A 24,029-nucleotide genomic window follows, 5' to 3' on the forward strand; every position below is an offset into this window, starting at 1 on the left:
CTCAGTCTGAGATGGGGGTGACCTGTAGATGTTATGGGTTAGTCGGCCTCAAGCGAATGCCCGGTGGAAGAGCTCCCTTTTGATGGAGTGGGGGTGAGATCTTTTGTTCTAAAGAGAGAAACTTTGCATACAAAACTGTTTTGTAATCAGAAGGCCCAGCTTGTTCTTGGCTGTGTCTTGAAATATTGCCAATATGAACATTCTCAAGGCCAGAGGAAGAAGCCGTAATTGTTGATGTTAACATAGAATTGGGAAGAAACGAAAGTTGCCTTTTGGGACCTTTCTGGGGAGCTGGCATGGATACAACAGGGTGTTCTTGTGGGATGTGAAAGGGGGTGGAGACTCCAGGTCATTGGTTTGACCCAAAAGGGCATTAGCTTTCCCCGCCTCCAATGGAATGTTATAGAGTCTCATGTAACCTATTGCTTTTCACACAGATTTGGGAATCTCCTCTATATCTATATTTTTTCTGCAGTAAAAATATAAAAAAGGTTTCCTCTCCTTGTGATTCTTTGGGATGGGCAAAGACCCTAATTTGGCTATTTGGCCATCACTTTTTGCAGGCTGTGCGGAATTGTGGGAGTTCAGGCCGGGCCCTGATCTCTTCGGGGAGCTCATTCCACCTGGTGGAGGCCAGGACTAAAAATGCCCTGGCCATTGTTGAGGTCTGACATGCCTCTTTAGGGCCAGGGATCCGCAGCCAGTTAGAGGTGGTGGAGCATAGAGCTCTTCTGGGGGTATTGGCTGAAAACATTTCCCAAATCTCGGTGGGACATGCCAGCAATAATGCCCCGATGTCTAAGCATGCACGCTCTAGGAGCAATGCACATGCGTATCGCCCTTTTTTCATTCTTGCGGTCCTCAAGCTGCCTACGTCTGAAGACCCTTTAACAATCACAGCATGAAGGCTCATTAACTGCACAGCACGGAGGAGCCCCAGGAACTGGGAGGCCAATACCAAGAGCTACAGGTGCCACTGGGAAGAGCTGCTTCTGCCCATCAGGGGGAAACCACCATCAACTCTGTAAACCACAAAAGGAAAAAGGAGGAAGGATCTGCCTGCAGGCAAAAAAAGGCCGCAGGAAAGTGTCAGGGGAGAAGAGAGCGGGGATGGGAGAGATCCCAATCCATGGGATCTTTTAACTCCTGCTGGGTGTAGCAACTGGTAGCGTAGGCACTGCTGTACTACCAAGGGTGATCAGGAATTTCTGTTTGCTGTAGAAGACCGGGGCAGATGAGGGGAGTGAAGGTGCCCCGAGGCAGCAGAAGACTGCAGTTATAAAGTTACAGAGGGGAAAGGAGAATGACGGAAGCGAAGAGCCTCTTAGTATATCAAACGCAGGTAGCGAGGAAGAAAATGGGACAGTGCCCTGAAGACTGAGGTGAAGAAAGCCCTGATGTACGAGCAAAGCAATCTTTCGCTGGCTCTATTGTGCAGGGGAAAGCCCAGTTTGAAGGGGACATTATGGAATCAGCTTCTGAAATTGCTCCAGGAGAAACAGGTGAAATACAGAACAAAGAGTTTGGCGTGGAAGAGCCCCAAGGTCTAGTGTGGCTTTTCAACAGGTTCCTCTTGCTGTTAATACTAAACTCCACAACCCAACAGTACCCACTGGCGCAAGTTGACACCTCTCGGCCCTAGGATCCTCTGCAGTTATTTCCTTGGCCTTTGTGTAAACAGACTGTTATCAAATCAAGAAGAAAAGGAGCTGTTCTGGGTGGTCCTGCTTTTTACTCCCCGAAGAAGTCTTGAACCTGGCATGCCAGATTAGAAGTCTGCACTCCTAACCGCTACACCAAACTGGCTCTCAAAAAAAGAACCTGCAAAGTGTAATGAGCATTATGGAACTCATGCAGCCATCAATGCACCAGTGGGCCCAACCAAAATCCCGTCATTCCACAAACTGTGTAAAACAGAATGATTAAGGAGGCCATTGCTGTAAAGACAGTAGCATCATGATACCAGCATGGAGGGAGGCTTTTATGAAAGGAATAGGACTGCAGTCTATTCCCACTGTTTATGGTATGGATTGTCTTGCTCTTTCTGCATAACTTTCTACTTTTGCAATTCCTTTTCTTTTTTTTTCTTTTTTCTTTTGCCTGCTTTATAAAATATTTTCTCTGACACTTTTTTTTTTTTTACATCGTTTCTACTTTCTGCACCCTAGGCCTATCGCTTTGTTTGTCGGTTGTCTCGTGCTATACGATTGCGTCGTCTTTTACCGTGTAACGTTCCTCAAGTCTTGGTGAGGAAGGCAGGCTGAAAAAGTTAAGATGCTTGTGCTTTGCCTCGTAGTGCCCATCTCTCTCCTCTTCCTAATTCCTAGCTGGCTGCAAAAGGATTTGACAAAGAAGCCTTGATGGTAAAGGGTCCAAATGGCAAGATTCCGGGTCTTTCGTAACAGCAGGTGAACAGAAATCTTATATTTGGGATTAAGCTCACTGGGCTTAAAGGGACTGCCAAAAGAGATTCTTAATGGATTATGGGTAAAGGAAGCCTCAGTTTCAGCTTTCTGAAGGCGGAACGAACGGCTACTATGACATTTGTACCCACCCACATCCCTTGATGCAGGAGTCCTACAGCTATGACATACTGGGATCTCTTTAAGGCAGGTTTTCTCAGCCAGGTTCTGATCACAGAATCATAGAGTTGGAAGGGGCCAAACAGGCCATCTAGTTCAACCCCCTGCTCATTGCAGGAACAGCCTAAAGCAGTGGTTCTCAACCTGGGGGTCAGGACCCCTTTGGGGGTCAAACAACGCTTTCACAGGGCTTGCAGCAAGGCAAGCAGCTTGGCCGGGGGGGGGTGCCATCTACACAACAACCTTGCGGGGTAGATCGAGATAGAACATTTGTCTGTCTGGAGCAGCAGAAAAGAGCAAGATCGGCATGGTGGGATAAGAGGCAGAACTGAACTGAGAAACCTCTGGGGGGAAAAACAATTTATATACAATCATAAACAATGGATCTTCACGCCATTGGTCAGTTTCGGTTTCATTTCTGTGAAAGAACACTTGCATAGTTTTATGGTTGGGGATCACCACAACATGAGGAACTGTATTAAAGGGTCGTGGCATTAGGAAGGTTGAGAACCACTGGCCTAAAGCATCGAGGATAAGTATCTGTCCAGCCACTGCTTGAAGACAACCAGTGAGGGCGAGCTCACCACCTCCTGAGGCAGTCGATTCCATTGCAGAACTACTCTGACTGAATCCCCCCCCCCCCAATATCTAGCTGATATCGTTCTACGTGTAATTTAAAGCTATTACTGTGGGTCCTATCCTCTGCTGCCAACAAAAACCTTTCCCTGCCCCCCTCTGACAGTCTTTCAAATACTTATAGACAGCAATCATGTCCCCTCTCAACCTGCTCTTCTCCAGGCTGAACATTCCAAAGTCCCTCAGCCTTTCCTCATGGGGTTTGGTTTCTTGACGGCCCTGGAAGGGTATCCTGAATAGGTGGGAGTTAACTAAATGTTTGTTGTTGTTAGGTGCGAAGTCGTGTCTGACCCATCGCGACCCCATGGACAATGATCCTCCAGGCCTTCCTGTCCTCCACCATTCCCCGGAGTCCATTTAAGTTTGCACCGACTGCTTCAGTGACTCCATCCATCCACCTCATTCTCTGTCGTCCCTTTCTTCTTTTGCCCTCGATCGCTCCCAGCATTAGGCTCTTCTCCAGGGAGTCCTTCCTTCTCATGAGGTGGCCAAAGTATTTGAGTTTCATCTTCAGGATCTGGCCTACTAAGGAGCAGTCAGGGCTGATCTCCTCTAGGACTGACCAGTTTGTTCACCTTGCAGTCCAAGGGACTCGCAAGAATCTTCTCCAGCACCAAAGCCTCAATTAAATGTTTATATATTTTAATAACTAAACATTTATCGGGTGATATAACCATGTATGGCCATGTTGACCCACCCACCCCTCCCAATATGACCCAATGATGGATCTGGGGTGGGTAGGGAAGGGAGTGGCCCTGGGTGAGCATGTACACCACTATGCTTCCCAGGCATATACTGGGTTTCTCGAAGCCTGAAGCAAGTTTCAGGGGTCTTTCAATGGTCAAAAAGGGCTGCTTTAAGGGTTAGAATCCATGATCCACTCCTGACAACACAGCATCCCAGCCATTGTCCTCTTCAGGGACTGCCTTGTCAGAACATCAGGAAAGCATCAGGACAAATCCAGAAGCTGCAACTGTCTGAGCAAAGGAAACAGCTCCTGCAGACTATGAGCAACTGATGATCAGCATTAATGCCCTGAGTAAAAAGTGAGGCTTGAGAGGGGGTGCTTGGAAATGCCTTGCCAGATCACCTGGGAAAGTGCCAGGTAGAGCCCAGTATGTCACCCAAAGCAGGGGTAGTCAACCTGTGGTCCTCCAGATGTTCATGGACTACAATTCCCATGAGCATTTGCTGGCATGGGCTCATGGGAATTGTAGTCCATGGGCATCTGGAGGACCACAGGTTGACTATCCCTTGCCCAAAGAGCTCTGTGCTCTGCAAATACTAACTTTTTGCTGATCCCGGCCCCCAGGGAAATGTGGCTGCCATGCTTGGTCCTTTCTAATCTCCTTCCCATCCCAAGGAACGTGGATGTCCATACCCAATTCTTTGGCCTCCTCTTCAAGCTTGACGATATGCAACATCCGATCAATGACGAATAAAACTGCCTCCCTTTAAGAATTTCTTAGGAAAGCTAATAAATGTGTGACTGAGAGCTGGGTGGAGGGGGAGGAGGAAGGAGTGGTGGCTCTGACTTGGCTGACTCCCCCAGGATACTTAGTCCTCCATCAACAGGAAGACAGAGGTGGCCTTTCTCATCCGAGATTCTAGTTTATCAGATGACCCCTTCTGATTTGGTGTAGCGGTTAGGAGTGTGGACTTCTAACCTGGCGAGCCGGGTTTGATTCTGTACTCCCCACACATGCAACCAGGTGGGTGACCTTATGCTCGCCACAGCACTGATAAAGCTGTTCTGACCGAGCAGTGATAGGCCTATGAAGGCCTATTGAAGGCCTATGAAGTGGCAGTGAAAGCAACAAAGCTCTAATTTTTTTTTTGCCTTCATTGTAACAGCTGCAATTATTTAGTTATTACACAACTGATCACTCCTCGGGTGGGAATTTGGCTGTGACACATTTGCATTGTTCTTGTTGGATAAAGCCTTGCCCTTTTGCTGAGACTTGGTTGCCACATTGGGAGTCAGCAGAGTCGCAGGCCCTATGTCAGCAATTGGATCCAGTTTTGGATTCTTTCAACCGACTCTCCCAGGCAGATGTCGACACGGTCCTAACGGCTGGGTGGCCTACTATCTGCTCCTTGGGTCCGTGCCCTTCCTGGTGGGTGAAAGCCTCCAGGGAAGTGGTAAGAGGAGCTTTGGGAGACATTATAAATCTCTCACTCTTCCAGGTTCTTTCTTTTGGTCCCCCCTCCTGAAAATGTCATCAGATAAGAGGAACCTAGCCAATTTCTGAACCCTGTCTAATCTTCCATTATTGGGAAAGCTGATTGGGTGAGCTGTGGCTGAAAATCTCCAGGAAGGCATCTGCCCGAGATCCCCTCCAATCCAACTTCTGGCAAAGGTTCAGAACTGAGACAGCTCTAGTTGTTCCAGGTGACAAACTCTGGCTACACCTTGGCTCATTCTGCACATGTTGGATAATGCACTTTCAATGTGCTTTTGCCAAACAGGGTCGAGTCTGCACTTTCCTGTTTATCCTCTCCCAGCCTGAATAAACCCCTCCCCTCTGCACTGTATTCAATTTCCATTTTGATTTGGGGTGCTTTAAATTTTTCCTCTGCAACAGCCATGACTGATCTGCGGTGACCCTACCTTTCCCCCGTGATATCCAGAAGCGGATATAAGTCGCTAAATTTGAAGAACCGGCTTTGACAGCCCCCAGTATAACTGTAGATCTTCTGCGTTTTGCCGGATTAACTTCCTGCCCCTTGCCTCCAACACTGATGTAGCAAAGCAGTCTGTCCCTAAGTGGCTAGGGCATCAGTTCAAGGACTGCCTGGTTCTCAATTGCAAGACTTCCCTCCTAAGACTTATTTTTGCCCTCATTTTGGGCTCTGTTTTTAAAATGACTGCGCTCCAGAAGCCCACACCTCTGAGCAGAAATTTGCCTCTTGGATTTATTTTTCTCTGTGAGGTTGCAGATGCCTCCCCCTTCTCCTCCCCTCCCCCCCCATTCAGGAAAAAAAAGAGAAACAATCATCGTCTTATATGCCTAGCCATCCCAAGGCCCATTCAGGAGAGAAGGAGCAAGATATCAATTTGATAAATTAAATAAATAATTCCCTTCCCTCAACACAGAGCTGTAGTGGAGCCAATGCCGGCCAAATCTTCCACTAGAACGATGAATGGACCAAGAAAGATGTACCTTGAACCTCCATAGTCCTCCAATATCTTCACTGCTCTCAAAGCACACCGGCTCCAGGCCTTCGTCCAAACAGCATTTGATACTGCAGAGCCCGCTGGCACCGCCTCCTATAATGGCCACTCTCTTCTTCCTCATGGTCTTTCTGAAATTTCAGCGCTGGTCTAGAAGGATTTTTTAATAAAGAGTTTTTTTGTCAACAAACCGAGGATGATCATTGAAAGAATCATGTCATGCCTGAAACATTTCGACCTGGCTTGATAGAGCATGACCAGCAGATTATTATTATTATTATTATTATTATTATTATTATTATTATTATTATTATTTGGATTTATATCCCGCCACTCCCCGTAGGCTCGTGGCGGGTCACAGCAGTCCTATCCCCATTAAAATACCCATTAAAAGACTTTAACAATCCCAACATGGCGGAACTTATTATTCCCACCCCTGCTATCAGAGCGGCAGGGAGGGTGGGGAGGAGTTGCTAAGTCTCATCTCTCTCATCTCACTGAGATGCTCTCTCATCTCACTGAGCCATATTCAGATGCTTTTGGTACGGAGGCTGTGACAATTCGTGGCTGGGTTCCTGCTCATGTTCCCCCAATCAATTGTACTGGAGAAGAAAAAAGCTGACGTGGACGGCTACAGGCCCAGTAATTCCTTCTTTATTAGAAGATGAGGAGAGCCAGAACAAGGTCCAGACTGTTGATGTGGAACATCTACTGGCGCTCTCCCTCCAACAGAAGACTACGTCGTAGTCCTGCCCCCAAGGACTGCACCAGTAGATGGACCGCAGCAGCAGCACCAGAGCACTGAGGCGTGCTATTAATCTGGCATTGTCACCACCAATTCCAAGGCTGCTCCTGCCCTCTAGAGAGCAGGGGCAGCCTCAGGAGACTGGCAGGAGTGGGGCCAGCACAGCGATAGAAAACACTGTGTCATGCTGGGCTGGCCCTGCCCCTGCCAGCCTCCTGAGGCTGCCCCTGCTCTCCAGAGGGCAGGAACAGCCCGGGAAGTGTAGTAGGGCACAGCGTCATGTCATGCTGGGCTGGCCCCGCCCCCACCAGCAGACATGCGAGCGGGTAAGGAGGAGGAGGGGGGCAGGGAGCAAGGATTCTTGTCCCTTGTGTAAAAGGTAAAGGTAAAGGTATCCCCTGTGCAAGCACCAGGTCATGTCTGACCCTTGGGGTGACGCCCTCTAGCGTTTTCTTGGCAGACTCAATACGGGGTGGTTTGCCAGTGCCTTCCCCAGTCATTACTGTTTATCCCCCAGCAAGCTGGGTACTTTTTACCGACCTCGGAAGGATGGAAGGCTGAGTCAACCTTGAGCCGGCTGCTGGGATTGAACTCCCATCCTCATGGGCAGAGCTTTCAGACGGCTGCCTTACCACTCTGCGCCACAAGAGGCTCATGTCCCTTATGTAGATGTTCCAAATAAGGGGGGAGAATCCTGGTTGCTTGATTTCCCTCCCCCCCCCCCCAGTTTTCAGGGTAACCACTTTCCTCGGTAACCCCCAACACTTATTTCAAATTGATGAATTTATATTTCACCATGTCTTCCCACATTAGTATACAACACTTTGGCGTATCAATATGACTGTCGGTTCCATTGGCAAATGGAGGATCCCAGGTAGCAATCATCTCTGTTATGTGTTGCAAAACTATATTGTGCAATACAAATTCATAGATTAGAACTATGTGCTGGGAGCTACCGAGCAAAGTGGTTTCTCTGAAAACAAATCCGGATTTGTTCTGGCTTTCATCATCTTCTAATACAGAAGGCAGTACTGAACTTGTAGCCATCCATGTCAGCTTTTTTCTTCTCCAGGGACAGGTCATCTGTTTCTGCTTTCACCCCAATCAGTTTTGGCAGAGAGTTTCATATGCTAGAACTATCATTACCAGGTTTCCCCCTGGCCATTGCCAGGGGATTGGAGGGATTTGCGTTTTCCCCTACTGTTCCAAATTATACAGTGAATGATGGCATGACCTGGGCTGAATCTGCACTAACTTTGTTTATTTTGTTGTGGATCCTGCTGAATCCAGATTGATTTGATCTCGGTTCTTCCTCTATTGCCCCCTCCCCACTGAAACAGAAAAGTGTTCTGCACCTGGTTAGGGGAGCTCAGAAGGGGGGCAAGTGCAGCAGGAGCCTCTTTCTTTCTTTTCTTGAAGGGGGAGGAAGAGGATTGGAGACAGCAGAGTAAGGAGAAAAAAATCAAGCAACAAATCTCTACTGAGAGAAGTTAGGGCTTCTCCGTTAAGGCAAGCTTGGGTCTTGGAATGAGGAAGCCTTTGAACTGAAGCCTTGGCCAAAGAGGGCTTTACTACAACGGAGGCTCAGCAGCAAGCAGATAGCTGCATGCTTTCTCATGCCAATTTTTCAAATATTGAGGATTATAGGATATTGCAGAGAAAAGGTAGGGTCACTCTGGATCAATCATGCTTGTTGCAGAGGGGAAATTTAAATCGGACAAAATCAAAATGGAAATCGCATTCAGTGGAGACGGCAGGGACTGAGTCAACCTGGGATTGGAATAAAAGCTCTGTGCAGATTCAGCCCCGGTAATCCTGCAACAGCTACCAATGCTGCCTTCTTTGTGGTGGTCCCCCCAACTTGTGAAATGACCTGCCTCTGCCATTCTGCAAATTATGTGAACAGACTTATGCAGGAGGGCTTTTCTACAGACAAATTGGTCTTATGGGAGGTGGGATGGCATCGTGCAATCCAGTCTTGTCAAACCTTAAAAGCTACGCAGGGTCAGTATTTAGATGGGAGATAGCCAGAGAAGACTTTGAGGAGAAGGGCACTTGCCTTGAAAATCCCATAGGGTTGATTAAAGACAGTTGTCACACAAACAACAGAGGGATAGTGTAAAAAATGAGTCAGGAAGGCATTTTATAAAGGGAAAGGGACTTTGGACTATGCCACAATGTATAGAACATATTTCAGCAATAGGAATGTGGCTGAAATTAATACATAACCCACAGGGTATAGTTTCTTTAACCCTGAATGACAACTTCCAATTATCTTGGACTAAGGCTGTTCACAGAGGAATCCAAAGTCTGGGCTTCTCCATACACTTATTATCCAAATTAGCTCATGATCAAGCTGCATCATTAGTTAAGCAGCGGGTATGGGACAATCGGCATCAACTGGACCTGAGTAAAGCTCCAACTTTTTTGGCCCCAGTTAAAACAAGATATGTTCTGGCTCCTGCCACTTATCTGTCTCAGCTGGTAATAAGTAAACAAGGGCATTTACCCTTGCAAGATGTTTGTCTTGCCTTCAGCTCTTGTAAAGGATCGCTATAAGAACATTCCCCTTACACTGAGACAATGTTTTTGTGGGAGTGGTGAAACTGATACAAGAGAGCATATATTGTTTCACTGACCTATTTATGTAGACATTCATAGCAACTTGATTAAACCACTCCTTAAAAAGTTGCCAGAACATCATGATGTAGATCGAGCAAAGAGGCTGCTGAGTCCCCCCAGGTGACAACTCAGCTGGCTAGGTTTTGTGCCGTCACCATAAAAATCTGATGCTCTAAAACAGCATAAGTTTAAGTTCTATTTTATGATCTGTTTTAAATTGTATTACCTTAAATGACCATATTCTTTTGATCTTTTATGTATTGACTTCATATAACTTGGTCTGAACGACTGTAATAAAGTTTGATTGATTGATACAACTATGGAACATATTTGTTCGTTGTTTGTATTATCCTGTCACCACTGCATTATTCTTTACTGACAAAATAACATTTTCCGGCATTATATCTGCAATCAGTGTCATGTCTATTACTATTATTATTTTTTAATTTATATACCGCCCTCAAGGCCGTGAACAAAAAGAGTTCATTCACAGCAAGAAAACATAAATAAATATTAATAAAAACTTTAATCAAGCATCATAAGACTAAGACCACAAACATCTCGGTGCAATTTCATTCAGACGTAAAATTGTCAGAAGAAATTCCCCTTGGGGGGGTTTTCCAAGGGAGGCTCCAACTGATGTTCCAGGATCACCGTACGCTGTGCTTATGCAGATTTCTGATACACAGCTTATTAGCGGTTCCCACTTTGAGTATCCGTAAGAAGTAGCCGTAAGAAAGACAAATGTAGTTCATAAATAATAAGACCTCAGATTTTTCTAGGACTAGAAGGTGGTTTGCGTGGAGCATGTGTGGCAGACAATGTTGTCTGAGCACATGTAAAGAGCGTGGACAGGGCTGGCGGTGACCAGAGATCACCCATTTTGTTACTTGCTGGCTTCTGTGACCATGCGGCTTCAATCCTGCACACAGAACCAACTTGGGAAAGGCAGGTCAGGATCAGAGTAAACACACCTGGGGTCTGTGACCTCACCTCCACTTTGCCTTCCCTTTATCTCAGTGCAAACAGGCCGAATAATACATTGACAGAGAAGCCCCGATATTTCCCTTGGAAGCAAGATGAAATCTACAGTAGAGCTCTTTTTTTTTTGGGGGGGGGGGGATAAGTAGAGCCAACTTGGTATAATGATTGATTGAGAATGGCAGCCTCTAATCTGGACATGCGGATTTCATTCTTGCTCCTTCATGTACAGCCAGCTGGGTGACGGGATCGTCACACTCCTGTTAAAGTTGTTCTCACAGAGCAGTTCTGTCAGAGCTCTCTCAGACCCTCCCCCCTCCCGCATCTTCCAGGCTGTCTGTTGTGGGGAGAGGAAGGAAAGGCGATTGTGGGCAATGGAAAGCGGGGTATAAAACCAGCTCTTCTTCAACAACTAGGCTGAGTGATGCACATGACAGCATTGCCTTAGTACCCTATGTAAAATGAATCCGTTTGTTGGCAGGAAAGGAGAATCAGCAATAGCAGGCTGGCCCTTCTTCCATGTTTCATTAACTACAATTTCCCCCAGAGAACACTCTGCTCAGCCAATATGAACAGGCTGGTGATCCGTGGCCCGAGAGACATACACTTGGCCTCAGCCAGAGCCAGGGCCTTCTCCATCATGGCCCCAACCAGGTGGAATGAGCTCCTGGAAGAGTTGCCTCAAAATACAACTCTTCCACCAGGCATTTGGTTGGGGCCAAAGAGCTGATGGAACACCATCTGGGGCCCTCCTCTAGCATTCTCTCCCATCTTGGTCCAGAAGGCAGCTGTTCAGTTGACACTGGGCAGCCACGGTGACTTGATATATTTTAATGTTTTTAATGCTGTGCAGTTTTCTCATGTGTGCATATCACAACTGCCGCGAGACAGCTGTGCCGAGAGGGGCGGTCCTAAAAAATCAATAATAAATCCAATAAATTAAATCAGGGATAGTCAAACTGCGGTATTCCAGATGTCCATGGACTACAACTCCCATGAGCCCCTGCCAGCAAATGCTGGTGGCCCTCCAGATGTCCATGGACTACAATTCCCATTTGCTGGCAGGGGCTCATGGGAATTGTAGTCCATGGACATCTGGAGAGCCGCAGTTTGACTACCCCTGAATTAAACGGAGGAAGCAAAGGCTCCAGTTTCATTTGAACCAGAAATCACCAGGTCTCAACCCTGGATTCAATGCTGAATGCAAATACGGGAAAACAATTATAAAAAGGACTCTAGACATGATCAGAGGGAACGTATCCAGAAGGGAAGGAGGGAGGAGCAGGCAGAGGGATAAATGATTAAACAAATGCACCAAGAACAAAGTTCACAATTGTGCACACAATGCTCAGTGTAGTGTTGCTAAATCTCGCTTAGTCATTCCCCAGGACTTTTCCAATCAATGCCATGTATTGCTCTAGGTTAGGGGTTCCCAAGTGGGTCATGCAAGTTGGGGCTTTGGCCTTAGAGAGTTGCTTGGCTGTGCAGATTTTTAAAAAGCTGCTTCAGCAGCCACTGCCATGGCGCAGGGATCGTCACTGAAGGTGAGCTGTGTGTATGAAGGAAAATATTTTGCCTACATCCTGCTAAACAGAGCATCGGTCTGAAATGTTGAAGCGTTACCATAGCCTTTACTATGCATAGCCTTTACTATGTGAATTTCCTGCCTTCTGCAGGGGACTAGATGACCCTGGAGACCCCTTCCAACTCTATGATTCTACCTGAGATTTTGCAGTTGGCCCCGCATCCTCCAGCGGCTATTTTGTGGTTTGGCCTGCCACCTGTCAGAATTCCAAAGGTGTCTGTAGGTTCTTTGCCTGGAGGAGGGTTCAAATCATTTTCTTATTAGGCTGCCAGCAGCAAATAACTCTTTCTTATTTTTGATATTGCACAGCAGATTATTATGGTCGGGAAAACATATTAGAAGAAGAAGAAGAATAGTGGGTTCTTATATGCTGCTTTTCTCTCCCAGGAGGAGTCTCAAAGCAGCTTACAGTCGCCTTCCCTTTCCTCTCCCCAGAACAGACACCCTTTGAGGGAGGTGAGGCTGAGAGAGCCCTGATATTACTGAAGAAGAAGAGTTTGTTCTTATATGCCGCTTTTCTCTCCTCACAACAGACACCCTGTGAGGGAGGTGAGGCTGAGAGAGCCCTGATATTACTGCTCAGTCAGAACAGCTTTATCAGTGCTGTGGCGAGCCCAAGGTCACCCAGCTGGCTGCATGTGTGGGAGAAGCTCACCAGATTACATCTGCATTCCTATTCACTACATCAAGCTTTCTCCTGGAGCACTTAAGGACAGGTCTGAAAATCAGCATTAAAAAATAATGAAACGATTATCCTCCCCAGATTTTAAAAAGGACCTGGGGTTCAAATGACTGAGCTCCCATAAACAAAGACTCCTTAAGAGTCTTTTAAACACCCTGCTTCACACAAAGCTTCCCAAATAAAACTAAAGTAAATGAAAAACGATGCCACTGGATGGAAGCCAGCCCTGAAAAAGACACTGAATAAGCAGTTGCTATGTGTTTACCCCTTGGCAGAATAGGCTGCTTGAATAGTTCTTCAGTCACCGAGCAGAGCTGTTACACTGGGAAACTTGCCAGGACTTTAACTTTGATGGGGATACGCAGGACGTATATTCCTCATTATTTCTTCCTTTTCTTTTCCTACCATTAATTGTTTCCATAAAGGAAGCCATGGCCTTTAGTTTGCAAGTCCCGGGCAACATTGTTAACCACAAAACGTTTGGGTCCCTCCCGAAAGGAAGGGAAGCGGACAGATTTAATTGAGAGGCCTTTTAGAACTCTCTCATTCCATTTTCATCCACGCCAGATCCCCAAACGGGTTTTCCGTGCGTGGAAAGACGGTGCTAACTCTGCTCAGCTGATGCTAAGAAAACCGGCGTCCAAGCTAATATCTAAAACAAACGGCTAAAGCGCATAAGCATCCCGGGGCAAGTCGATGCCTGCCGATTTACAAGCCGTGCAACAAACCTGCAAACGCCACAGATGGCTTACTCAGAAAGGAGATCTTTTTCCTTTCCCGAATGGCTGTGCTGCCGTCTCTGGCTCTCCCCAACAATGAAGCTTGTCTCCGCTCTCCGGAGCAAAATATTCATCCGAAGGGAAGCGTTCTGCGCTAGCTCCTCCCAGCTATTCCTTCCACTAAACGCTGGCTTTAAAAGAAATCCGAGGAGAGAGATCACAGCAAAAAAACGCAGAGAGCAAAATGTCTCTTGGGATGGGGAGGAGTGTCATGGGCAATACCGCCTCTAGGCAGAAGCCTTGCAACCTTACAGCTGTAGAGAAAAAGCTCTGTTTGATGACTCTGGAATCTCAAGGATTTGTAGAACCACAACTGAAATCCAGGGTACGAGAAGCAAGGCAGTGACACAGTTTTACTTAGCTACATACATATAGATATGTACTCAGTTATACGGTCCCATGCTTTACAAGAATATTGGCCCCAGCATAAGGTACAGCCATAAACCCCTTCCGAAGTTCACAGCCAGCCCCTTTGTTTCAGGCGGAAGTTAGACTTTGAAAGGTTTCCATTCAAATCCAAAGCATGGCTTCTCATTAATTAATTCAGGGGTAGTCAAACTGCGGCCCTCCAGATGTCCATGGACTACAATTCCCATGAGCCCCTGCCAGCAAATGCTGGCAGGGGCTCGTGGGAATTGCAGTCCATGGACATCTGGAGGGCCGCAGTTTGACTACCCCTGAAGTGGATTCCCAACCAAGGTCCTGGGGAACCCTGGGGTTCCGTGAGAGCTCCAGAGGGGTTCCGCAGCCTTTCTAGAAGTTCAGGTGGCCGCTGACATCATTAGATGTCAGCGGAACTTACTTCCCCTGTTGTTCCGCAAGCCGAGTCTCTTTCTCCACAACGGACAACAGTGAATGGCCGATTACTGATTGGCTGGCTCCCATGACTTACTTCCACACCCACTTCTCTGAAGGGGCATGACACCATTTATACTCCCTAGTTCTCCCCAGTGGGGAAACCCAAGTGGCTTTCAGCATTCTCCCCTTTTCTATCCATACAGTAGGCTGTGGAGAGAACTCTCTGTGCAGCCTGGAATGGGTTGGTCCCTTTAAATGCCTCCCTCCAGGCCCTTCCCAGGCTGTGGAGAGCAAGTTCTCCACAGCCTGGGAAGGGTCAGGAGAGGGGCACCAATTTATTTGCTTTTATATATATAATATTTCTCTTGTGTATATAATACTTATGTGTCTACCTTTCTTCTGAGCATCAAGTTTTCTAGCGCCTTTTGTGTATTTATGCACAACGAGCTTTATTGCTAGTAGCAGTAATAACCGTGCGTGTGTGTGTGTAATTTCTCTCTATGTATCTGTGGCTCTGTCCTGATTTAGATCAGTGGTCCCCAACCTTTTTATCACCGGGGACTGGTAAACGCTTGACAATTTTACTGAGGACCGGGGGGTAGTCTTTTGCCGAGGGACGTTGACACCGCCTGAGCCCCTGCTCTACTTGCTTTCCCGCCAGCGCCCCTGACTTCCCGCTGCCCGCTGTGGGGTGCTGCCAGCAGCAGCTGCACAGTGCCATGCCAAGGGGGAGCCCCACCCTTGCAGCCACTGGAGAGCACCAAAGGTGAACCAACGACAGAGTGGCAGGGCAACCCCCGAGGCAGCAGCCGGGGAAGGGGATGAGGAGGAGCCATGGCCCGGTACTGACTGATCTATGGACCGGTACCAGTCCCTGGACCGGCGGTTGGGGACCACTGATTTAGATGGCACAGCAAAATCTAATGTATAGATGGAACCAGCAGGTACATGTTTTGTGCAGACCTAAATTTTAATGGGGATTTTATTGGAGTTTTATTGTTTATAATAGTATGTGTAAACTGCCGTGAGGCTACAGCGAGCGGCGGTATAGAAATCTAATAATAAAATAAATAAATTAATAAATAAATTAGCAGGTAATATTTATGTGGAAGCAGGTCATTATTCCAGGCAGTGAAAAGAGCTTGTGTCTATCACTTTTCGCATGTTCCAATTGACCTCCCATAACTGAATAGATCGAAGAGGCGGAGGAGTGGCACTGTATGTGAGGAAAGGGCTTACCTGTCAGGAAATTCTAGTGAAGGAGAGTATATCTACAGTGGAGAGCATCTGGGTGAAAATAAGCGAGGGGAAAATAAACAGTGTGGTGGTTGGTGTCTGCTACCGACCGCCTGACCAACGAGAGGATGTGGATGCTGCACTTTGTGAGCAGCTTGAGAAAATATCCAAGCGGCATATTAAAAACACAGTCATCTCCATTTTAAAACATCACATTTCTAACTGCACTTGAAATAGACCAACATAGAATGGACCAACCGCATTTCGACCCCAAGGGGTCTTCTTCAGTGGTCAAATTATTGTGAGGAATGCACTCATGTATAAAATCAAAAGCCTTGCTGGGTGGCTAAGAAAGCAATAAATTTTCAAAACATGTTAGAATGAGCGTATGTTTTAAAAGCGTCTAATGTAAACTAATGTAAACAAATACTTTGGCCACCTCATGAGAAGGAAGGACTCCCTGGAGAAGAGCCTAATGCTGGGAGCGATTGAGGGCAAAAGAAGAAGGGGACGACAGAGAATGAGGTGGCTGGATGGAGTCACTGAAGCGGTCGGTGCAAACTTAAATGGACTCCGGGGAATGGTGGAGGACAGGAAGGCCTGGAGGATCATTGTCCATGGGGTCGCAATGGGTCGGACACGACTTTGCAACTAACAACAACAACGTAATATGTATTTTTTATATTTCATATATCTAATTTACATAAACATGGTGGTGACTTACAGTTAGGTGCTGCTCCAACTAGTCTTTCTAATGTAAAGGTATCTGCTTTGGAGCCCTCCTTCTAAAATATAAAACAAAATTCAAAGCAAGGCTAAAACCAGGTATGTCTCCTAATGCGGAAATGGAGTCAGTTTCAACTTCTGTTATGCCAGTGTACTGTTTTAAAAAACGGTGAAAAATATTATCTCCTTGTTTTAAAAAGCTACCCCACTCCTGATCTACACATAACTTTGACTTATTCTGCCTTAGCAAACGAAACCCAATTTTTTTCTCTTTATGGTTGCCCTGCAGTTTCAGTCAGCGGCACGGCTTACAAATACGTGGCTTTATTTTTTCGGTTGATGGGAAGATGCCCAATTAAACAGCAGAAATTATATAGCACTAGCTTCAAAGCCCGTTCCTAAGAACAGGCCTTGAAAGGGTCCCCTCCCCTGGCCTCTTGCCAGCCAGCTTAAGGTGGTTTTGGGCTGCAGCTCGCAGCCAGATCAAGTGGGGTGGGTGGGGGTTGGGCAGCTCAAAACAGAGCTGCTTAGCAGGCAGTCAGCACGCCAGGAGGCCCTCGCGAGCAGGCCCAGCCTAGCAGGCCAAGAGGCCCTCATTAGGAGGCCCTCCACCATGATCCTTTGCCCAGGGCTTCTCCCCTTTCCTGCTGCTGGCTCCAGGCACTGAGGCGCGTCTGAGATCAAAGAGGCTAGAATCCAGGGACAGAGGGCGGGAGGTGCAGGTGCAGGGCCAATCAGGGCAGAGCTGGCTGCACCCTGATTGGCCCTATTCTAACTTGGACAGCTGGACACGTCCCACCCCCGAGGCTGTTTAAGAAGTCCTTGAACATGCTTTACACATGTTTATGCTACAGGAAAAGATTTATAGAGCAAAAATTCATACAATGGGCTAGCCGCACGAGCAGCCACTAGAAATGGATTGCTTCCAAGTCAAGATTTGGAAGACCAGAGATAATGGCAACGGTTGAAACCGTAGACCACACGGTCTGGGCCTGCTGTAAAATTGCTAAAACTGATCACAAAGAAGGCCACGATACGGTCGCAGCTATGCTGCACGGAAATGCTTGCAAGGAGTACAGCTTCCTCTCCGCCAGAAATTCATGGGAGCACAAACCAGAGAAGATTATGGGAAATGATTCGTTCTGTTTCCAGTCGAGAGGATCTAGTAGTTTGTGGTTGTGCTCTGCTACAGGGGAGTAGTTTTGATTTGCTTTAGTTTTATCCGCAATACTTTTATAATTATTTTGCTTCTAACTCCCTCCTTTATCTGTTTTAAGAGGCGGTGAGATTTTTATTTTTATCTTGTTTTCCTTTCAGTGTTTAACTGGGCTGCAGCTCTTTTGGCTTTCAACTTTTAACATCTGGTTTTATTTGGAAAAGGTTGATAGGCTTGATTTGCTGAGCTGAGATGCTGGGGTTAAGAGGTTTTTCCTCACCCATTTGGCAAGCCTGCTTTTGCTTGTTAGAGAGACACTATTTCATCTTCTCTTTCTAATTTGATTTTATCTTTTCATCAGATCATTTTGGCAAGGATAACTGTTTTAGCATTCCTGAATGTTGAAACCATTCAACTCATTTGGCTCAGCTTGTGGGTTCTGGGTCTATATGCAGAGAGAGGTAAAGGTAAAGGTAAAGGTATCCCCTGTGCAAGCACCGAGTCATGTCTGACCCTTGGGGTGACGCCCTCCAGCGTTTTCTTGGCAGACTCAGTACGGGGTGGTTTGCCAGTGCCTTCCCCAGTCATTACCGTTTACCCCCCCCAGCAAGCTGGGTACTCATTTTACCGACCTCGGAAGGATGGAAGGCTGAGTCAACCTTGAGCTGGCTGCTGGGATCGAACTCCCAGCCTCATGGGCAGAGCTTTCAGACTGCAAGCCTGTTGCCTTACCATTCTGTGCCACAAGAGGCTAGTTTTAATGACTAATGGTATTCGTTGAGCCTTTCAGCTGACTTAAATTTTATTTTATTCCATGGCAGGAACAAACCCGTAACATAAATAAAGCCGGACTGGGGTGGTGGAAGGAGTTGGGACTCATCGCCTACCTGATTGGCCATCCGCTCAACAAATGGCCAATGGGGTAGGCTGTCCTGCCCCTGGCTGCATCCCCCTCCAACTCCTTCCCCGTAGAAGAAGTAGCAAGTGGGAGCTGGGAGGGAGGGGGGGAGGGTCTGGGGGAGGGAGGCAGCTCCCACCAAGGCTCCCCCTTCCCGAAATAGCCGAACCACAACTTTGCCAGACCTCAGCAGGCCTACCCAGGTCAGGGGGGGGGATCCTAGTGCCCGTTGTATTTTTCGTACAATGGGCTTTTCTGCTAGTATCAATATCACCGTTAGGAGCAACTCATTATGAAATTATAATGTGGATAAACGCATTAAACTGGGTATGAAAAGAGATTACCCTTTTTATATATCAAATCTTTTAAATGAAAATATACAAAAAGGAAAGAAATAGGTGTTGGTAGATCCCCATCCCCCGACCTCCCAGTCCCTTTTCTCTACTCTAGGCTTCATTTGGTGAGATAATCCAAGTAGAAGCTCCACTGATCCTGGAATTCTTCCTTTGGTTTTTTATTGACTATAGATGCAAGTTTTGCTATTTTTGCTAAGTCAGCAAGTTTATCCAACCCTAGCTCTTGATTACATCAAGAGATTACCCTTTGGGTCCTGAACTACCTATAAATAAGCAAACTAAATTGTTGGGTGTATTTTTAGAATTGGGTTCAAAATAAAAATCAGCCCTTTGATGAATGTCCTGCCCCCAAAGAGATTGAGACTGAGCTACTTGATCATTTTTCTGCCTCAACTTTAAATTTATTTTGGACGCTTCGCTTTTTCCTGAAGAAGAAAAAGAGCTGCTGTCACAGAATAACTTTAAAACTCCTGGCATCTCACATTTAAAAAAAAAATCTGCAGATACTTTTTAAAAATTACGATAAGACTGATGTTCTTTTTCAAACTGGTAATGTTAATGTTAGATGATTTTTTCCAGCCAAAGGCCTGCAATGGATTAGCTTTAATGCTCATGGGGGGCTTAATTATATGGCATTTCTATTAAATCTAAGACTTTGATTTTGGAAACAAATAAAATTTCAATGAGCATTGGCTTAAACCGTGGCAGGGAATTGATTGGAGGAGGAAATGATGCATTAAGGAACACGTGGCATAACTGTTTTCCAGGGACATCAATTTGAAGGTTTTTGAATGGCTTCCAGGTCCTCTCAGGGAGAATCATCTTTTAGTAAGTTTTTCTTGTTCTGGTGTCTCTACTCTGATGCAGGCAAGTCACCACTGGTTCTACCTTCAGGGAGACTGAGAGTCACCATGGTGTAATGGTTTAGAACAGTGGTCCCCAACCTTTTTATCACCGGGGACCGGTTAACACTTGACAATTTACTGAGGCATGGGGGGGGGTAGTCTTTTGCCAAGGGACATCACTCCCGCATGAGCCCCTGCTCTACTTGCTTTCCCGCCGGTGCCCCTGACTTCCCGCCGCCCGCTGGGGGGCGCTGCCAGCAGCAAACAAATCCAAATTGCTGTTTTTTCCTATTTATCTCTGGAATTTGTTCACCATTTTAATTATGCTGTATGTCAGGGGTAGTCAACCTGTGGTCCTCCAGATGTCCATGGACTACAATTCCCATGAGCCCTTGCCAGGAAATGCTGGCAGGGGCTCATGGGAATTGTAGTCCATGGACATCTGGAGGACCACAGGTTGACTACCCCTGCTGTATGTAAATTTACTCTAAAATCAGAGTCCAGTAGCACCTTTAAGACCAACAAAGATTTATTCAAGGCCTATGAGTATGAGTATAAACTGATTACTTCCATCCCATGACATTATATCTGAGAAGTGTGCATGCACACGAAAGCTTGTATCTTGAATAAAACTTGGTTGGTCTTAAAGGTGCCCCTGGACTCTAAATTTATTCTGCTGCTTCAGCCAAATGGCTTCCGACTTGAATCTACCCCACTGGTGGGGTCAGCAAAGAAACTTGTGTCCTGCAGAGCTTTTTCAAGACAATGCCAACTTTTAAAAATGTTATCTGGCAACATCCTGAAAGGACTGAACCTTAGAATTTATTTTTATGTATTTATTTTTGCATTTATACCCTGCCTTCCCCTGGAGGGTCAGGATAGCTAACATAAAGATTAAAATACATATAAAATTTGAAATCTTTTTAAAATATGAAACAATTCAACTTGCTAACTCAAAGCCACCTCCTTCCTCGATGAAAAAATGGGGGAGGAGTCATATTTGTTAAGATGGTATTTAGCTGGCTTCTAGACAGGGTTGTTATAGTTCCATTCTTCAAAAGGGGTGACAAAAGGCTTCCTTTAAGTTGTTAGTTTGCTGTGTGTAGCGGTCAAATTGTGCAGGAAGTAATCTTTTATCCACGAAGTCCTCAGTTTTTGAAAATGAGATTCTAGATGAGGAATACGCTGGCTTTAGGGCAGGCTATTCAAGTACCAAAAATTACTTTCTTTTATTAGAGAAGAGCCTAATGCTGGGAGCGATTGAGGGCAAAAGAAGAAGGGGACGACAGAGAATGAGGTGGCTGGATGGAGTCACTGAAGCAGTAGGTGCAAATTTAAATGGACTCCGTGGAATGGTAGAGGACAGGAAGGACTGGAGGATCATTGTCCATGGGGTCGTGATGGGTCAGACACGACTTCACACCTAACAATAACAACATTAGTAAATACACTTCTAGTCATAGCCTTCAGTTCAGATAGCTCTGCTGATTTAAATTTGCTTCAGTGCTATAGAGAATTACTGTGGATGAAACTGCATCTCTAATCTCAGTGACAGACTCTTGAAACTGATTCAGGTGGGGGTTTCCCACCACTGTCTTTCAAGCCAGAATTGGTCTTTCAGGTAAAGAGAAGTGAGTCAAGCTCGTGTCCTTAAATACTCTTTTCCTCTCAAATTGTTTTAAAAATCATGACTGACAGGAAATTATTTCTACAAATGCCTAGTGGCAGGCAAATATCTTGTTTAGTTTATGAGATTTGACAAGATCAAGCTTCACCATGCTGCTTTTACTCCCCATGCAAGTACTACCTGTTTGGAAAAATAAGAAACTATACTGACAGGTCCTTGATGGGGTAGAGGTTTGGGGCTTGTAAGAAGGCAGAGATTTAGTGGCATTTCCAGAAAAGCCCTCTAGGAGTCTTCTAGGAAGCCCATGCAGGGGTAGTCAACCTGTGGTCCTCCAGATGTCCATGGACTACAATTCCCATGAGCCCCTGCCAGCAAAAGCTGGCAGGGGCTCATGGGAATTGTAGTCCATGGACATCTGGAGGACCACAGGTTGACTACCCCTGCTCAGAGCACTCCTATGTTTTTTTGACAGTAGAGACTAATGTAGCTAACATTTTAGATGTATGCCTGTTTAATGTTGAGGTAAAACTTCTAAACTATAATGTAATTATGTGGCAAAATTTCTTTCATTTCTGGAAAACAGACTCCCGGAACTATGTTTGGGGGAACAAGTGACTTTGTTTCAAATGTATTGTTCAAAATTACCCAATTTTCCCCCCAAAGATCTCTTTCACCTGAATAGTTGGGGAAACAAAATAACATTGGTAGAAGTTCCAACGTGAGAGATGGTGAGGAGTAGATGGACTTGTTGGGAAGAGAAGTTTTGGTACCAGAAATAAGATGCTTCTGTTAGAAGAAGAGTTGAGGCTGAGAGGGCCCTGATATTACTGAAGAAGAAGAGTTGGTTCTTGTATGTTGCTTTTCTCTACCCGAAGGAGTCTCCAAGTGGCTTACATTCGCTGAGAGAGCCCTGATATTACTGCTTGGTTAGAACAGCTTTATCAGTGCTGTGGCAAGCCCAAGGTCACCCAGCTGGCTGCATGCGGGGGAGCGCGGAATCAAACCCGGCTCACCGGATTAGAAGTCCGCACTCCTAACCACTACACCAAGCTGGCTCTACCCATCTTCCATCCTTAAGTCTCCCCTTAAATGCTTCCTCGCTTTGGTATACATAATTTTACGAATGGGAGTTTCCCCAGTTATCAGCAATGCTAAACCAGATCTGCCAAGGCACTGGGTGTTGTGGCCAAAACAGTGAGGCCTGTCAGAGACGCTTTCTGTAGCAACAGGGCAATTTTGTTTTAATGATTGCAGCAACAGCAGGGGCCTCCTCGTGCCGTCCAGGTTCTTGAGTGCCAGGGGCTGCATGATGGTTGCTTCCTATCACATTTGAAAAGGACAACCAAAGCATTACTGGTGAGTGTGAGTAGCTTCTATGCTTCTCTGGTGATGCCGAAGACACAAGCATATGTAGCACATTCCATTGAAGAAAGAGCAGATGTAACAGAGGGAGGTTTTTCTCCCTCTTCTATGATACTACAATTCAGGGGCACGGACAGGACAGAGCAAATACTCCATTATTCAAGAATCAGTGGAAGTGTGGGATTCACTCCCAGAGCAATGGCCATGAGTTTAGATGGCTGTGAGTGGGGGACAGATTCATGACGGTCTACCAGCCTGGTGGCTAAGGAGATCCTCCATGTTTGGAGGCAGCAAACCACTGAAACCCAGTGTCAGGAGGTTACATCACAAGAGGGCCTTAGGCTCTGCTCCTTGCCTGGCAGCCCTTCAATTGCTCACTGTGTGAAACAAGATGCTAGACTAGATGGACCACTATTTGGATCCAGCAGAGTTCTTCTTTTGTGATCTTGTTGCCATCTTGTTGCCAGAGCACAGGTGTTCAAGGCAGCCAAGGAACCACTAGTGTTTCATGTTCTCTGCTCTACAAGAAGCAGCATGCCCAAATCCATGTACCTGTAAGGGAGAGAAGGCGGGGTGGGTGGGTGGGAGGTGACTCTATGGTTAGATAGTGACGACGTGGCCACGGAATGTTGTTATGCCTTGCTTTCCATGAGCCGAAAAATCCAGAGCGACTTACCATTGCCTTCCCACCGCAGACACCCTGTGAGATAGGTGGAGCTGAGAGAGCTCTGAGAGCCGGGACTAGCCCAAAGTCACCCAACTGGATGCATGTGGAGGAGGAGTGTGGAACAAGTCCAGTTCTGTCGTGCTTGATGGGCCAAAACTGACTTGAGGTTGGGTTTAAGGGTATTACTAGAGAGAAAAGTTTTCATTTTGACCCACTCCTGCCAGGTGTCTCCATAGCCAGAGGGGGCATGAAACAAAACTGGGAAACCCAGCCAGGATTCTGCATGTGTCTACCAGACTGCTGGCTGTGGTGAATAAATCAACTTCTGATTCTGGATTGATAAGACTGCAGCTAGTCATATGTTGAGAAACAGCCCACATTTGGATGGTGAGTTCAACAGTGCTGAGCACTGATATTGTCTGCCCTCTGAACTGAGGCAGTGGCAGTTCAGGAAGGACAGGAAAGCCCAAACAACTGCCTTACGTTCTCACATACCCATGCAGCCTAACTTCCATTCAATGTGGAGTCCTGCTTTTTTCACTTCCTAACTCGTAGAAGAAGAAGAGTTGGT

General features: G+C 46.4%; 1 protein-coding gene across 6 annotated transcripts in view; it reads right to left on the bottom strand.

The window, feature by feature from the left end:
• The window catches only part of LOC143835138 (flavin-containing monooxygenase 5-like), a 69,670-nt gene that overhangs the window by 30,512 nt on the left and 15,129 nt on the right, over nucleotides 1-24,029 (bottom strand). For 2 of the 6 annotated variants that reach the window (XM_077332325.1, XM_077332327.1), the window contains exon 2: nucleotides 6,383-6,543. In XM_077332325.1, the coding sequence (XP_077188440.1) occupies nucleotides 6,383-6,517 (135 nt within the window). In that variant the 5' untranslated portion in view covers nucleotides 6,518-6,543. Of the gene's footprint in view, nucleotides 1-6,382; nucleotides 6,544-12,462; nucleotides 12,559-13,736; nucleotides 13,948-24,029 lie in introns of those variants that run through there. The other 4 variants (XM_077332323.1, XM_077332324.1, XM_077332322.1 and 1 more) reach the window with 4 other exon arrangements.

Source organism: Paroedura picta, chromosome 4 (genome assembly GCF_049243985.1).
Source record: "Paroedura picta isolate Pp20150507F chromosome 4, Ppicta_v3.0, whole genome shotgun sequence".
Taxonomy (NCBI): Eukaryota; Metazoa; Chordata; class Lepidosauria; order Squamata; family Gekkonidae; genus Paroedura; species Paroedura picta.